At 50.6% G+C, this 16,471-nt stretch overlaps 1 protein-coding gene across 2 annotated transcripts in view; it reads left to right on the top strand.

The window, feature by feature from the left end:
- Positions 1-1,721: 1,721 nt before the first annotated feature.
- Positions 1,722-16,471, top strand: part of NIPA1 (NIPA magnesium transporter 1) — a 43,145-nt gene continuing 28,395 nt past the window's right edge. The window contains exon 1 of one of the 2 annotated variants that reach the window (XM_063597030.1): positions 1,722-1,746. Coding sequence is in view for 1 of the 2 variants with exons in the window: in XM_034951860.3 (XP_034807751.1) it covers positions 2,155-2,329 (175 nt within the window). In the remaining variant the exon portion in view is untranslated. Of the gene's footprint in view, positions 1,747-2,126; positions 2,330-16,471 lie in introns of those variants that run through there. The other variant, XM_034951860.3, reaches the window with a different exon arrangement.

Genomic DNA, 16,471 nt, shown 5'->3' on the forward strand with positions numbered 1-16,471 from the left:
AGACGGAGTCTCACTCCGTCGCCCAGGCTGGAGTGCAGTGGTGCCATCTCGGCTCACTGCAAGCTCCGCCTCCCGGGTTCACGCCATTCTCCTGCCTCAGCCTCCTGAGTAGCTGGGACTACAGGCGCCCTCCACCATGCCCGGCTAATTTTTTGTATTTTTAGTAGAGACCGGGTTTCATCGTGTTAGCTAGGATGGTCTCGATCTCTTGACCTCCTGATCCGTCCGCCTGACCTCCGGATCCGTCAGCCTCCGCCTCCCAAAGTGCTGGGATTACAGTCATGAGCCACCTCCCCGGCCCTATTTTATATTTCTTCACAAAATAATAATGCTGTATGCAAAGCTGCCAAAAGGTTTATACTTTTCGTTTGTTTTTGAGACAATCTTGCTCTGTTGCCCAGGCTGGAGTGCAGTGGTGCAATAACAGCTCACTGCAACCTCCACCTCAAGCCATCCTCCCACCTCTGCCTCCAGAGTATCTGGGGTTGGAGGTAAAAGCCACCACGCCCCGCTAATTAATTTTTTTCTTTTTTTGGTAGAGACGGGTCTCGCTACGTTGCCCAGGCTGGTCTTGAACGTCTGAGCTCAAGCGAGCCTCCCACCTCGGCCCCCAAAGTACTGGGATTATAGGTGTGAGCCACTGTGCCCAGCTTGTAGCATCGTTTATAGACAACAAAACCTGGCAGCAACCGGCCAGGCGCGGTGGTCCACGCCTGTAATCCCAGCACTTTGGGAGGCAGAGCGGACGGATCACCTGAGGTCAGGAGTTCAAGACCAGCCTGGCCAAGATGGTGAAACCGCGTCTCTACTCAAAATACAAAAATTAACCCGGGCGTGGTGGCAGACGCCTGTAATTCTAGATACTCGGAGGCTGAGGCCGAGAATCGCTTGAATCCGGGAGGCGGAAGGTTGCAGTGAGCCGAGATCGCGCCATTGCACTCCAGCCTGGGCGACAGAGCGAGACTCTGTCTCAAAAAAACAAACCAACCTGGTAGCTACCTAACACCCAACAATGGCTGAATGGTTAGACAAATTATTATACTGTCATTAGAATAATCATATTTATGTACCGATACAGAAACTGATATATATTAAATAAAAAGGAAATTTCGTATATTGTAATTGGAAACATGTAAAAGTATGTATACATTATGGGAAAACACCTAAAATACTAATAATTAGGTGAGGGTTGTGGAATTGAGTCACTTTAAAAAATATTTTTTTCCAAAAAAAAATAAAATAAAATAAATTTTTCCTATTTTTCAAGCTTGTAATTTTGTTGTTGTTTCTTTTTCTTTTTTTTTTTTTTTTTTGAGACGGAGTCTCGCTCTGTCGCCCAGGCTCGAGTGCAGTTGTGTGATCTCCGCTCACTGCAAGCTCTGCCTCCCGGGTTCACACCCTTCTCCTGGCTCAGCCTCCCGAGTAGCTGGGACTACAGGCCTCCGCCACCACGCCCAGCTAATTTTTTGTATTTTTAGTAGAGACGGGGTTTCACTGTGTTAGCCAGGATGGTCTCGATCTCCTGACCTTGTGATCCACCCGCCTCGGCCTCCCGAAGTGCTGGGATTACAGGCGTGAGCCACCGCGCCCGGCTTGTTGTAGTTTATTAAAACGAGGAAACTAGACTATGGGATCACAAGCCCAGAGCCCCGCGTAGCTGACTCTAGCACCAAGGGCGGAAGAGAAACGCCCAGCGCCAGGGCTCTCCTTCGATCTCTGCAGCGGCGCGCCGGGCTTCGCGCTCCGGTGAGTTGGGCCGGCCTCCGCTGGAGGCTCTTCGGGGACCGCTGCCCGCGGGTGCGTCCTGCCGCGCTCCGCTGCCCGGATATTGCAGAGGACACCACTCAGAAAGTATGCGTGTTTCTCCGCCCTGGAAACTTAACCAGGAGTCCTGCATTTCCATTTGCGAAATCCGGGAACCCCCGCCCCACCCAGCGCCTCACCGGCCCCTCACTGCCGCCGCGTCCGGCGCCACTGCTGTCCCCGCAGCCTAAGGCGCCGGTCCCTGGCACCCCCGTCCCGCCCCCGCCCCTCTTCCTGCTCCTCCCCCACCCGTCCCCCTCCCCTCCCCCGCCCGCGCCTCCCGGTCACCCCCCATCCGGCCCCGCGGGGCGCGGCGCGCAGGCGCAGGCTCGGAGGGCGGGCGCGGGCGGAATGGGGACTGCAGCTGCGGCAGCGGCGGCGGCGGCGGCGGCGGCCGGGGAGGGGGCGCGTAGCCCGAGCCCCGCCGCCGTGTCGCTCGGCCTGGGCGTGGCCGTCGTGTCGAGCCTGGTGAACGGGTCCACGTTCGTGCTACAGAAGAAGGGCATCGTGCGTGCCAAGCGGCGAGGTAGGGCGGGCGGCAGGCGGCGGGCGGGTGGGGGAGGCGGGCGGCGGAGAAGGCGGTCGCAGGTGGGGGCGCCCGGGTCGGGGCAGGGGACGGGGTCGGGGCCCAGGCCCAGGCTGGGGGAAGGCTGCGCGGGCGGGTGCTCCCCGCGGCGTGCCCAGCTGCCGCCGCGTCCTGGCGCTCGGGCCCGGGAGCGGCCCAGGAATCACAGGTGCGTCCTGAGCGTCCGGCGCTTCGCCGACGCCACGGCTTTTCTCCGTTCTCAGCGGCTGGAGCGGCTTGCTTTGGTGTGCAGGCTTCCCCGGCTGACTTTTTCCCTCGGTCCAAGACCTGCCCCGCGCCGCCCGGCAGCCCTCGCCGTGGCCCGCAACCCGCGGCCGGGAGCCTCCTGCGGACGCGGTGCTGGGGTGCTCAAGCCCGGCGCCCGCCTGGAAGCGCCGCTTCAGCCGATGCGCGGCCCGCTCCTAGGGTACGCTCGGTAGAGCAAGACCTGGGATTTCCAGTCCCCCGCAGGGGCCTCGCGGGTGCAAAAGGAAGACCCGGGCGGGCTCTCAGGGCTGTGCGTTCCTGGGGTGCTCTTACGGAGCCCGCTGCGCCTTAGACCTGCACCAAATGAATACAAGTGATCTTCAGTATGGAGAACACGCGCGGCAGATCCAAAACCAAGCCCTGGACGGGCCAAGGCCACTTCCCAGGTGGATGTGCCGCAGCACCGCACTCCGTAGTGCTCTGCGGGGTAGAGCTCTCTGCCAGTGTCGTTTGTGCTGGGAGGCCCCGGACGGGACCGGTTTGCCAATGCAGGACGTGGCAGGCTGTGAAACAGTCCGTTTCCATTGCTTCCAGAGGGACTGAGAAAGTCTTGTGGTTCTTGGCCATACTCTTAGAAGAAGAATATTAAGAGCTCTCTGGGAAGGATGTGGCCCCCGACTCTTGGGTTGTGAGAGAAAGTGAACTCGTAATAATTTACATTGCGGAATGCAGGTGAAACTTTCTCTGAGTGAGCCAGGCGTTGGCTTCAGAGAAGAGATAAAGGGCCCGACAGTCTCGAATGAAAATATAAAATCATGGATAATTTAAGGAATTTAGCTTTAAAGTGAAAGCATAGTGGTCTCCCATACAATTTAAATAGAATTAAATAAAACCAAGTATGATTTTCCAGGGATGCAGATGTGTCTGTCTCTAAGGCACACAGATACACACACACCGCAGCCACACTTCAGGGAGCATCTGTCCGTGTGACAGGCCCCAGGACTGGGTGAGATGGTCAACGCGCGTGACCTTATAAATAGGATGGCCTGAGAAAGCACCTCACCTCCCCAATCCACGGCCCTAGCGTAAGCATGAGGAAAACACCACACAAACCGGAGTAGAAGAACATCTTGCGGCCGGGCGCGGTGGCTGGTGCCTGTAGTCCCAGCACTTTGGGAGGCCGAGGCGGGCGGGTCACAAGGTCAGGAGATCTAGACCATCCTGGCTAACACGACGAAACCCCATCTCTACTAAAAATACAAAAAATTATCCCGGTGTGGTGGCACGCACCTGTAGTACCAGCTACTCGAGAGGCTGAGGCAGGAGAATCTCTTGAACCCGGGAGACAGAGGTTGCAGTGAGCCGGGATCCGCCACTGCACTCAGCCTGGGCGGCAGAGCAAGACTCCATCTCAAAAAAAAAAAAAAAAAAAAAAAAAAAACAAACATCTTGCAGTACACCTGACCAGTCCTCTGTGAAGGTCATGGAATCTGAAAGCACGTCACAACCAGGAGGAGCCTAAGAACACGTAAACACCAGATGTAAGACATTAGGGAAAAACGAAGGAAAGCTGAATACGAGCTTTAGTTAGTTTTCTAAAAAGTTGAGGAAAACTGTGTTATTTCAACCCAGGTCATGTGGCTCAAAGGAATTGGTGAATAGGAAAATAAACAAGCGAGCAGCCTTTTAAAAAAAACATGATAAGCTGGGTGCAGTGGCTCACACCTGTAATCCCAGCTACTCGGGAGGCTGAGGCAGGAGAATTGCTTGAACCCAGGAGGGGGAGGTTGCAGTGAGCCAAAATTGTGCCATTGCACTCCAACCCGAGCGAGAAGAACAAGACTCTGTCTTAAAAAAAAAAAAAAATATATACTGTTTCTTATACCTATATACTATGCTTTCATTCATTTATTTGTTTTTTATTATGATTTTTTTTTGAGACGGAGTTTCGCTCTTGTTGCCCAGGCTGGAGTGCAATGGCGCGATCTTGGCTCACTGAACCTCTGCCTCCCGGGTTCAAGCGATTCGTCTGCCACAGCCTCCCGAGCTGGGATTACAGGCGCGTGCCACCACATCTGGCTAATTTTGTGTTTTTACTGGAGATGGGGTTTCATCATGTTGGCCAGGATGGTCCCGAACTCCAGACCTCAGGTGATCTGCCCACCTCAGTCTCCCAAAATGCTGGGATTACAGGCGTGAGCCACCAACACTCGGCCTATATTATGGTTTTAAATTAATCAAAGTGAACTTGTGATTTTCATTATTTATTTTAAGCCCCAGACATTGCATGGTGTTAGGCTTTAGCTCATGACTCTTCAGAGCTTCCCGTCCAGGAGGCCATTAGCACCTCAGTTCTTCCCGGTCTGGACCCAAGGTCCTTTCCATCCCTGTGAGCCACCCATCAAGGTGAGCTGAGAGACCACCCGGCGGGGCAGAGTCACTTATGGCTGAGAGGAATTGTTTTGGGATTTGGTTAGTAAGTAGGAGAGAAAAGGAGAAGAAAACTTGTATGGGGGTTGAGCACCTCCCGCCGAAGAAGGCGAGGGAGGCATGGAGGTGTCTTACACTAGGGAACATTTCCGAGTCATGTGGCACCAAAGTATGTTACCAGTGGGGAATCCATGTGGGACTGCAACAACCTCAATTCTTGCTCCCTCAGAAGAAAGAATTTGGCTGAGGGGCATAAAGCAGAAGGAGACCTAGGCAAGTTTTAGAGCAGGAATGAAAGTTTTTTTTTGGAGATGGAGTCTAGCTCTGTCACCCAGGCTGGAGTGCAGTGGCGCGATCTTGGCTCATTGCAGCCCCCGCCTCCTAGGCTCAAGGAATTCTCCTGTCTTAGGCTCCCGAGTAGCTGGGATTACAGGTACACGCTACCATGTCCAGCTAATTTTTGTATTTTAGCAGAGACGGGGTTTCACCATGTTGGCCAGGCTGGTATTGAACTCCTGACCTCAGATGATCTGCCCATCTTGGCCTCCCAAAGTGGTGGGATTACAGGTCTGAGCCACCATGCCCTGTCAAAAGTTTATTTAAAAGCTTTAGAACAGGAATGAAAGGAAGTAAAGTAGACTTTGAAGAGGGCCAAGCTGGCAACTTGAGAGATCAGAGGCCTTCATTAATTTCATACTTCCCCAGTGACCACCCAGTGCCACTGATTCAGGCTAGCTGTGTTACTCATGGTGGTAGAAGATAGACATAGAGTCTTGTTTCAAAGTCTGCTTTGATTTGTTCAACAGATACTGATGAAGCTTTTTTTGTTTTTGTTTTGTTTTTGAGATGGAGTCTTGCTCTGTCACCAGTCTCGATCTCCTGACCTTGTGATCCTCCCGCCTCGGCCTCCCAAAGTGCTTTTTTTTTTTTTTTTTTTTTGAGACGGAGTTTTGCTTTTGTTGCCCAGGCTGGAGTGCAATGGTGCAATCTCACTGCAACTTCCACCTCCCGGGTTCAAGCGATTCTCCTGCCTCAGCTTCCCGAGTAGTTGGGTTATAGGCATGCACCACCACGCCTGGCTAATTTTGTGTTTTTAGTAGAGACAGGTTTCTCCATATTGGTCAGGCTGGTCTCGAACTTCCAACCTCAGGTGATCCACCCACCTTGACCTCCCAAAGTGCTGGGATTACAGGCGTGAGCCACCATGCCTGGCCTTGATGAAGCTCTTGTAATGCACCAGGCATTGTGTAGGTGTTGAGAATACAGCAGTTTTAAAATCTACTCACCATAAAATCCTTTCCTACATCTGTTGCAAGCAGCAGAATTGACCAGTATGAAATGACAGAAATAGAGGATGAGGGAGGAGAGGGGAGATACGCAAGCGCCAGAGAATGAAGTTCTTGCTTTAAGGGAGACCTAGCGTGACGTTCCTTATACTGGAAAAAGTTGTGTCTTACTGAAATTTTAAGCTTTAAAATTTTTTAAATTTTTGGATGGATTTAGGGGTACAAATGCAGTTATGTTATATGGTTATATTGCACAGTGGTGAAGTCTGGGCTTTTAATGTAACATCACCTGAATATAATATTTCATCGCTCCCACCCTTCCCTTCAGGTTAACCCAGCTAGCCTGTATCAGTGGCACTGGGTGGTCACTGGCGAAGTATGAAATTAATGAAGGCACTTGATCTCTCAAGTTGCCCGCTTGGCCCTCTTCCAAGTCTACTTTACTTCCTTTCATTCCTGTTCATTTGGAGTTTCCAATGTCTGTTATTCCACTCTGTATGTCTGAAAGTCAAAAACCGCATGTTCTCACTTATAAGTGGAAGCTAAACAATGAAAGTTTAAACTCTAAATGAATTGCCAGGTGGTAGCATTTCTAGATTTGAGATTCTAGATAGTCTCATCTTCAGGGGAGTCAAGTTCTGGTGACAGTCCTACTGAGGGATTTGAGGCATGGCTTCCTCTTTCACTTTTTTTTTTTTTTTGAGACGGAGTCTTGCTCTGTTGCCCAGGCTGGAGTGCAGTGGTGCCATCTTGGCTCACTGTAATCTCTGCTTCCCAGGTTCAAGCGATTCTCCTGCCTCAGCCTCCCCAGTAGCTGGCATTACAGGCGTCCGCCACCACACCTGGCTAATTTTTGTATTTTGAGTACAGGCGGGGTTTCACCATATTGGCCAGGCTGGTCTTGATCCACCCGCCTCGACCTCCCAAAGTGCTGGGATTACAGATGTGAGCCACCGCACCTGGCCCTCTTTCACTTTTAAAGGAACTTCCCAGAGAATCAGCCAGATACACAGTACAACTCCCAGTAGTCCAGGGAGCGTCGTCTACAGCATAGGCTCGGATGGGACGGCCTGCCTTCTTTGCCATGCTTTTGGATGACATAGTCCAGGGAGCGTCCTCTACAGCATAGGCTCGGATGGGGCCGCCTGCCTTCTTTGCCATGCTTTTGGAAGACATAGTCCAGGGAGCGTGCTCTACAGCATAGGCTCGGATGGGGCTGCCTACAAACTTCTTTGCCATGCTTTTGGATGACATGCTGTGGGAAGCAGGCAGGGAGGCAGGTGGGTCGTGTTCAGTGTCAGAGCCCCATTGAAGCAGGGCTTATGGAAGAGAAACATTCACAGGATGTGAATGTTTGTGGAAAGCCCATGGCAACATTAGAATAGCAGTGCCTTCACTCAGCAGGTGCAGCAGAGGCTGAGTGTGCCTGGGTGGGTGAGGATGGGCCCAAAGTCAGGCTGCGCAGGAGAGCTGCCATTGAGGGGTTCGCATGGCTGCCCTGGGACAGGCTTCCTGGGGACAGTCTCAGGAAAGCTGTGTGTTTAGAATTTGTTGGAGGCTTTTTTTTTTTTTTTTGAGACGGAGTCTCGCTCTGTTGCCCAGGCTGGAGTGCAGTGGCATGATCTCCACTCACTGCAAGCTCCGCCTCCCAGGTTCATGCCATTTTCCTGCCTCAGCCTCCCAAATAGCTGGGACTACAGATGCCTGCCACCACACCCGGCTAATTTTTTGTATTTTTACTAGAGACGGGGTTTCACCATGTTAGCCAGAATGGTCTCGATCTCCTGACCTCGTGATCTGCCTTCTTCGGCCTCCCAATGTGCTGGGCTCCCACTGTGCCCAGCCTGGAGGCTTTTAAGAATTGGGTGGGGGCCAGGCATGGTGGCTCACACCTGTAATCCCAGCACTTTAGGAGGCCGAGGCAGGTGGATCGCCTGAGGTCAGGTGTTTGAGACCAGCCTGGCCAGCATGGTGAAACCCCGTCTGTACTAAAAATACAGAAATTGTCCGGGTGTGGTGGTGGGCACCTGTAATCCCAGCTACTCGGGAGGCTGAGGCAGGAGAATTGCTTGAACCTGGGAGGTGGAAGTTTCAGTGAGGCTAGATTGCGCCATTGCACTCCAGCCTCGGCAACAAGAGCAAAAACTCCATCTAAAAAAAAAAAACAAAAAAAAAGAATTGGGTTGGTAGCGGGAGGCACAGGTTACAGTGGCCAAGATCGCACCACTGCACTCCAGCCTGGGCAACGGAGTGAGACTCTGTCTCAAAAATCCCGGGCGCGCGGTGGCTCATGCCTATAATCACAGCACTTTGGGACACCAAGGTGGGCAGATCACCTGAGGTCAGGAGTTCAAGATCAGCCTGGCCAACATAATGAAACCCCATCTCTACAAAAATACAAAAATTAGCCGGGCGTGGTGGCACATGCCTGTAGTCCCAGCCACTTGGGAGGCTGAGGCATGAAAATTGCCTGAACCTGGGATGCAGAGGTTGCAGTGAGCTGAGATCGCACCACTGCACTCCACTTCACGCCAGCCAGGCTACGGAGTGAGACTGTGTCTCAAAAAAAAAAAAAAAAAAAAAGAGAATACATGGTATTGTTGCTAAGTATAGTCATTCTGCCCTGCTGTCAAACATTAGAGCTTCTTTTTTTTTATTTTTTTGAGAGGGAGTCTCGCTCCATCTCCCAGGCTGGAGTGCAATGGCGTGATCTTGGCTCACTGCAACCTCCACCTACCAGGTTCAAGGGATCCTCCTGCCTCAGCCTCCCGAGTAGCTGGGACTACAGGTGTCCGCCACCATGCCCGGCTAATTTTCCTATTTTTAGTAGAGACAGGGTTTCACCGTGTTGGCCAGCCTGGTCTCGAACTCCTGACCTCAAGTGTTCTGCCTGTTTTCGGCCTTCCAACTTATGTTTAAGTCTTTAGTCTATCTTGAGTTGACTTTTGTGTATGGTGACACATAGGGGTCCGGTTTTATTTTTCTGCACATGGCTATTAAGTTTTCCTAGCTACATTATTGAAAAGTATATCCTTTCCCCAGTGTATGTTCTTGGTGGCTTTGTTGAGGATCAATGGCAGTAAATATGTAGATTTATTTCTGGGTTCTTTATTCTGTCCCATTGGTCTGTGTGTCTTTGTATACAAATGCCAGGCTATTTTGGTTACTCTAGGCTTATAATTTGTTTTGAAGTCAGGAGGTGTGTTGCCTTCAGCATTGTTCTTTTTGCTCAGGATTGCTTTGGATATTTGGGCTCTTTCTTGGCTTCATATGAATTTTTTTTTTCTATTTCCCTGAAAAATGTTGCTGTTATATTGACAGGGATTGCATTGAATCTCATAGCATTATCTGCAACAACCTAGCAACCAGGTGTCATCAACTGAAGGATGATAGCAAAAGTCAGTTCTCACACATGCTGCAACATGGAGGACATTGTGCTGAGCGAAACAAGCCAATCACAAATGACAAAGCCGGTGATTCCGCTTATGTGAGGCACCCACTGCAGTGACATTCATAGAGACAGGAAGTAGAATGGTGGTTCCAGGGGTGGGGGGAGGGGAAATATGGGAGTTGGTGTTTATGGGTACAAAGCTTCAGTGTGTGAAGATGGAGTGTGGAGATGGATGGTGGTGATGGCTGCACAGCAGTGTCAGTGTACTTCACAGGACTGAGCTGAACACTTCAAAATGGTTAAGATGATAATGTTTATGTTATGTATATTTTACCAAAATAAAACATGCTTTTCGGATTTTATAGACTCCTCCCTGAGAGGAGTGCTGCCTGCAGTGCAGCCATGCTGTGGAGATGTGGAGGGGAAGGGAGTTGTCTCGTGAGAGTGGAAACTGAGATCCAGGCATCCCATTTCGAGTCCCCAAGCCTTCCACACTCGCACTGGCTCTGGGGTGGATGTATTCTTTCTCATTGCCTTTCCTGTCATACCCACGCTCCTCATACCTGGGCACACTCCCGTCCCTAGGTGGAGACAGAACGAGGTTAGTTCTGCTGCTTCTGGGGACCCTCCGGACCCTGACATGAGGTCATTGCCCCTTGTGTGTCTCCCTGGTGCATGTCCTCAGCACCCCCGGCCCTCTCCTGTCCCCTGACCCTGAGGGATGATGGCCTATTCACTCATCTGCATTCCCCCCCATCCCAGCTCTTCCAGGGCTGTCACGTGTCCACTGGGAGGAATGGGCTGGACACTGAGCAGAGGCATCTAACTGGCCACGGGGAGCCGCAGAGTGAGGATGGCGAACCTGAGCCTTTTATTTTATGAAAGGATTTCGGAGCTGTCTTCAGGTGCCTCGGAGCTGACCTTACTTACATCCTACTAAGCAACAGAATCTAGAGTTACTGCCAGCTCTGATCTTTATCTGACCCTGAGAGGAGATCACTGATATAGGCATGGTGAGAAGGGTGTGAGAGTCGGGAGTCTTTGAATGGCTCGCAGCCTGTGCTTGGTTTCCTTAATGCTGTTTCCATCAGAAAAGGAGATAAAGGAGGGCTGCTGCGTACCGAAGCCCTATGGTGTCCCAGACTCATTCCATGTTGTGATTCTGTGGTGGACTGGGCTCAGCTGGGCGACTCTCCAGCAGCTGCAAGCAGATGGTGGCTGGGGCTGGAGTCAACTCAGTGCCGGACAGGACTGGGCAGCCATGCAGATGGCATCTTCACTCGAGTTTGGGGTAGCTGGACAGCTGAGGGCTTGCTGAGCATTGCTGTCTCTGCTCTCCCTTCCTCTATCCCTGTGGCTTCTTCACACAGGGCTCCCTTGGATGCCCTTACAGCTGCTGGTCTCTGGGAAGCCAGACCCCTTCCATGGTGTGTGGCTTTCCCTTGGCAAAGCCTCCTAAGGACCACGGTGGAAGCTTGGTGGATCCTTGTAGTGCTGCTTCTGCCACATCTCTTGGCTTGCTCTGGCCGCTCAAGTGCAGTGTGGGAGGGGATGTATAAGGATGTGAATGCCAGGGGCAAGATACAGAAGAGGAGGTTCAGATTTGCAGAGATCCTCACACGTCCCTGGTCACACAACTGGTGGTGCCGGAATGTGAACACAGCTGGGGCTGATTTTGGTATTGTTCTCTCACCCTGCCCCCTGTAGGGTGGTTAGGGGGAAGATAGATAAATCCACCTACAGATAAGGCATTTTTTTTTTAGACAGGGTCTTTTTCCGTCGCCCAGGCTGGAGTACATTGGCGTGATCTTGGCTCACTGCAGCTTCGACCTCCTGGGCTCAAGTGATCCTCCCACCCCAGCCTCCCGAGTAGCACCACCTCCGCATCTGGCTAATTTTTGTATTTTTTTTTTTTTAGAGACAAGATCTTGCTATGTTGTCCAGGCTGGTCTTGAACTCCTGGGGCTCAAGTGGTCCTCCACCTCAGCCTCCCAAAGTGCTGGGATTACATGTGTGAGCCACCATGCATGGCCCCAGATAAGGCTTTTCTAGGAGGGACTTAACTCTTTGTTTAGAAAAAGCCGGTACTCTGATGCTGGGCAAACAGAAATTCATTTTCATTTTCTTATGATAGAAGCAGGAAGACATCACCAATGTAAATTTCTACATGAAACCAACAATCCTTGGTCTTACTGAATTGCTGTTGGACAGAATATATTTTGCCCTCAAAAATATTTATAGTATAAATGTAATTTATATTTATATTTTCAGTTCTTTTTTTTTCTTTTTTCTTTTTTTAGAGATAGGGTCTTGTTATGTTGATCAGGCTGGTCTCCCACTCCTGGCCTCAAGTGATCCTCCCATCTTAGCCTTCCAAACTACTAGGATTCCAGGCGTGAGCCACTACACCCAGCTATTTTCAGTTCTTTAATTAAGCCCTTAATGAATACCAATTCCTTTTTTGTTTTAACCATGAGGGACTAGAAAAGATCACTTTCAGAAAGGAAATGTTCAGTCTCACACTCCTACTCTGCAGCCAGGAGCCTGTGAATGTAAACGGTCCCTTTTAGATGTTGCCAGGGCTGATCTGAGAGGCCATGTCCCCGACCCATGCAGGGACAGGGTTGCCTGACTCGTGCCCAGCCGGGGCTCTTTACTGTGATATAATTATTCAGCAGAGTATATCTTGAGTTTCCAGAACCTAGGCTTAGTCATGTTTTTAAAAAGCATTTTTTCCTGATTGTAGAATACATAGTCATTGTTTAAAATCTGGAAAGTACAGAAAATGGTGGTTCGGAAAGTGGAACTTACTCATCTCTCCACCTGGAGGTGGCTGCTATTACAATTGAGGTTTCTTTCTTTCTTTTTTTTTAGATAAAGTCTCGCTCTGTCACCCAGGCTGGAGTGCAGTGGCGCGATCTCAGCTCACTGCAACTTCCGCCTCCCAGGTTCAAGCGATTCTTGTGCCTCAGCCTCCCGAGTAGCTGGGATTACATGTGAACACCACCATGCCCAGCTAGTATATTTGGGTTTTTTTTCTTTGGACGGAGTCTCGCTCTGTCGCCCAGGCTGGAGTGCAGTGGTGTGATCTCTGCTCACTGCAAGCTCTGTCTCCCGGGTTCACACCATTCTCCTGCCTCAGCCTCCCAAGTAGCTGGGACTACAGGCGCCCGCCACCACACCCGGCTAATTGTTTTTTGTACATTGAGTAGAGACGGGGTTTCACCATGTTGGCCAGGATGGTCTCGATCTCCTGACCTCGTGATCCACCCGCCTCGGCCTCCCAAAGTGCTGGGATTACAGGCGTGAGTCACCGCGCCTGGCTTTTTTTTTTTTTTTTTTTTTTTTTTTTGAGATGGAGTTTTGCTCGTTTCCCAGGCCAGAGTGCAATGGTGCAGTCTCGGCACACCGCAACTTCCACCTCCCGTTCAAGCAATTCTCCTGCCTCAGCCTCCCAAGTAGCTGGGATTATAGGCATGCGCCACCACGCCTGGCTAATTTTGTATTTTTAGTAGAGTTGAGTTTTCACTATATTGGCTAGGCTGGTCTTGAACTCCTGACCTCACGTGATCCGCCCACCTCGGCCTCCCAAAGTATTGGGATTACAGCAGGCATGAGCCACCGCTCCTGGCCATATATTTCTTTCTAGTCACATTCAGTAATTATATTTCAAACCCAGGCTGGAGTGCAGTGGCACAATCTCGGCTCACTGCAAGCTCCGCCTCCTAGGTTCATGCCATTCTCCTGCCTCAGCCTCCCCAGCAGCTGGGACCACAGGCACCTGCCACTACGCCCGGCTAATTTCTTTTTGTATTTTTAGTAGAGACGGGGTTTCACCGTGTTGGCCAGGATGGTCTCGATCTCCTCACCTTGTGATCCCCCCGCCTCAGCCTCCTAAAATGCTGGGATTACAGGCGTGAGCCACCGCGCCCGGCCTCAAAACTGATTCTTAATGAAAAAATCCTATGCACAAAACATATGTTAACACCACCTATCAGATGTTCTAAGAAACATATATGCTAAAAATCTTTTTTTTTGGAGACAGAATCTTGCTGTGTCGCCCAGGCTGGAGTGCAGTGGCGCGATCTCAGCTCACTGCAGGCTCCGCTTCCCGGGTTCACACCATTCTCCTGCCTCAGCCTCCCGAGTAGCTGGGACTACAGGCGCCCGCCACCATGCCCAGCTAATTTTTTGTATTTTAAGTAGAGATGGGGTTTCACCGTGTTGGCCAGGATGGTCTTGATCTCCTGACCTTGTGATCTGCCTGCCTCGGCCTCCCTAAGTGCTGGGATTACAGGCATGAGCCACTGCGCCTGGCCTATCCTAAAAATCTTAAAAAAAAAAACCAGCAGGGTGCACTGGCTCATGTCTGTAATCCCAGCACCTTGGGAGGCTGAGACGGGCGGATCACGAGGTCAGGAGATCGAGACCATCCTGGCCAACACGGTGAATCCCCGTCTCTACTAAAAATACAAAAAATTAGTCGGGTGCCTGTAGTCCCAGCTACTCGGGAGGCTGAGGCAGGAGAATGGCGTGAACCCGGGAGGCGGAACTTGCAGTGAGCCGAGATCGTGCCACTGCACTCCAGCCTGGGCGACAGAGCGAGACTCCGTCTCAAAAAAAAAAAAAAAAAAAAAAAAAACCTCTTTATTGTGGTAAATATCAAATATGTTCAAAGTAGAGGAAGTAGTTAATTAATCCCATGTACATATCACCCTTGGTTAACCATGATCATTTCTCACCCATACACTGTGGGTGGCAATGTAAATTAGTTCAACCCCTGTGGAAAACAGGATGGAGATTTTTCAAAGAACTAAAAATAGATCTACCATTCAACCCAGCAGTCCCAGTACTGGGTGTCTACTCAAAGGAAAATAAATAGTTTTATCAAAAAGACACATGCACTTGTATGTTTACTGTGGCACTACTTACAATAGCAGTGTCATGGAATTAACCTAAGTGTCCACCGACAGTTGACCAGATAAAGAAAATGTGACACATATACACATATGGAATACTATGCAGCCATAAAAAGAACAAGATCACGTCCTTCACAGCAACATGGATGGAGCTGGAGGCCGTTATCCTAACTCACAGAAAATGAAATACCACATGTTCTTACTTATATGTGGGAGCTAAACACATAGACATAAAGATGAATATAATAGTTTGTAATCCCAGTAATCTGCCGAGGTGGGCAGATCACTTCAGCCCAGGAGTTCAAGACCAGCCTGGGCAACATGGCGAAACCTCATCTCTACAAAAAATACAAAAATTGGCCGGCCAGCGCAGTGGCTCACACCTGTAATCCCAGCACTTTGGGAGGCCAAAGTGGGCAGATCACGAGGTCAGGAGATCGAGACCATCCTGGCTAACACGGTGAAACCCCATCTCTACTAAAAATACAAAAAATTAGCCAGGTGTGGCGGCAGGCGCCTGTAGTCCCAGCTACTCGGGAGGCTGAGTCAGGAGAATGGCGTGAACCCAGGAGGCAGAGGTTGCAGTGAGCCGAGATCGCACCATTGCACTCCAGCCTGGGCGACAGAGCAAGACTCTGTCTCAAAAAAAAAAAAATTAGGCGAGTGTGGTGGTGCACCTGTAATCTCAGCTACTGGGGAGGCTGAGATAGGAGGATGGCTTGAACCCAGGAGGTTGAGGCTTCAGGGAGCCAAGATCGCACCACTGCACTCCAGCCTGGGAGACAGAATGAGACCCTGTCTCAAAAAAAAAAAAAAAAAAAGGGAAAGAAAAGATGATGTAATAGACACTGGGGACTGCTAGAGGGGGAGGGTAGAAGACTGGGGTGAGGGCTGAAAAATTACCTGTTGGGTACTATGTGCACTATTTGGGTGATGAGTTCACTAGAAGCCCAAACCCCAGCATTGCACAATATACGCAAAGAACAAACCTGCACATGGTCCCCTGAATTACTCAACCGCAACAACAACAAATCATCCTTCCTCGGCAATTTCGCTTTAACTAAACCCCAGTGCCAACCCCACCCACACCCCTGTAGGATTTTTTTGAAATAGATCCCAAGCAAATTACCATTTCATCTGCATATTGCCACGAGTCTTTCTTTGTTAAACATAACACCTTTATTGCACCAGAAAATTAAGAATAATTTTTTAATGTTCTCACATGTCTGGTTACTGTTTAAATTTCTGTGATTATCTTACAAGTTTTGCCCAGTTCATCTTTTAGAGTCAGGATGCAGTTAAGACCTACACGTTGGGTGGTACAGCTCTTTATCATGTAATTTAAAAAATGAGGCAGTGGGCTGGGCGTGGTGGCTGACGCCTATAATCCCAACACTTTGGGAGGCTGAGGTGAGTGTATCACCTGAGGTCAGGAGCTCGAGGCCAGCCTGACCAACGTGGTGAAACCCCGTCTCCACTAAAAATACAAAATTGGCACGGGGCATGGTGGCTCACGCCTGTAATCCCAGCACTTTGGGAGGCCGAGGTGGGCATATCACAAGGTCAGGAGATTGAGACCATCCTGGCTAACACAGTGAAACCCTGTCTCTACTAAAAATACAAAAAAAATTTAGCTGGACGTGGTGGCAGGCACCTGTAGTCCCAGCTACTTGGGAGGCTGAGGCAGGAGAATGGCGTGAACCCGGGAGGCGGAGCTTGCAGTGAGCCGAGATCACGCCACTGCACTCCAGCCTGGGCGACAGAGCGAGACTCCGTCTCAAAAAAAAAAAAACAAAATTAGCCTGGTGTGATGTCGCATGCCTGTAGTCCCAGCTACTCGGGAGGCTGAGGTTGCAGGGAGCCGAGATCA

This window comes from Pan paniscus, chromosome 16 (assembly GCF_029289425.2).
Source record: "Pan paniscus chromosome 16, NHGRI_mPanPan1-v2.0_pri, whole genome shotgun sequence".
NCBI lineage: Eukaryota > Metazoa > Chordata > Mammalia > Primates > Hominidae > Pan > Pan paniscus.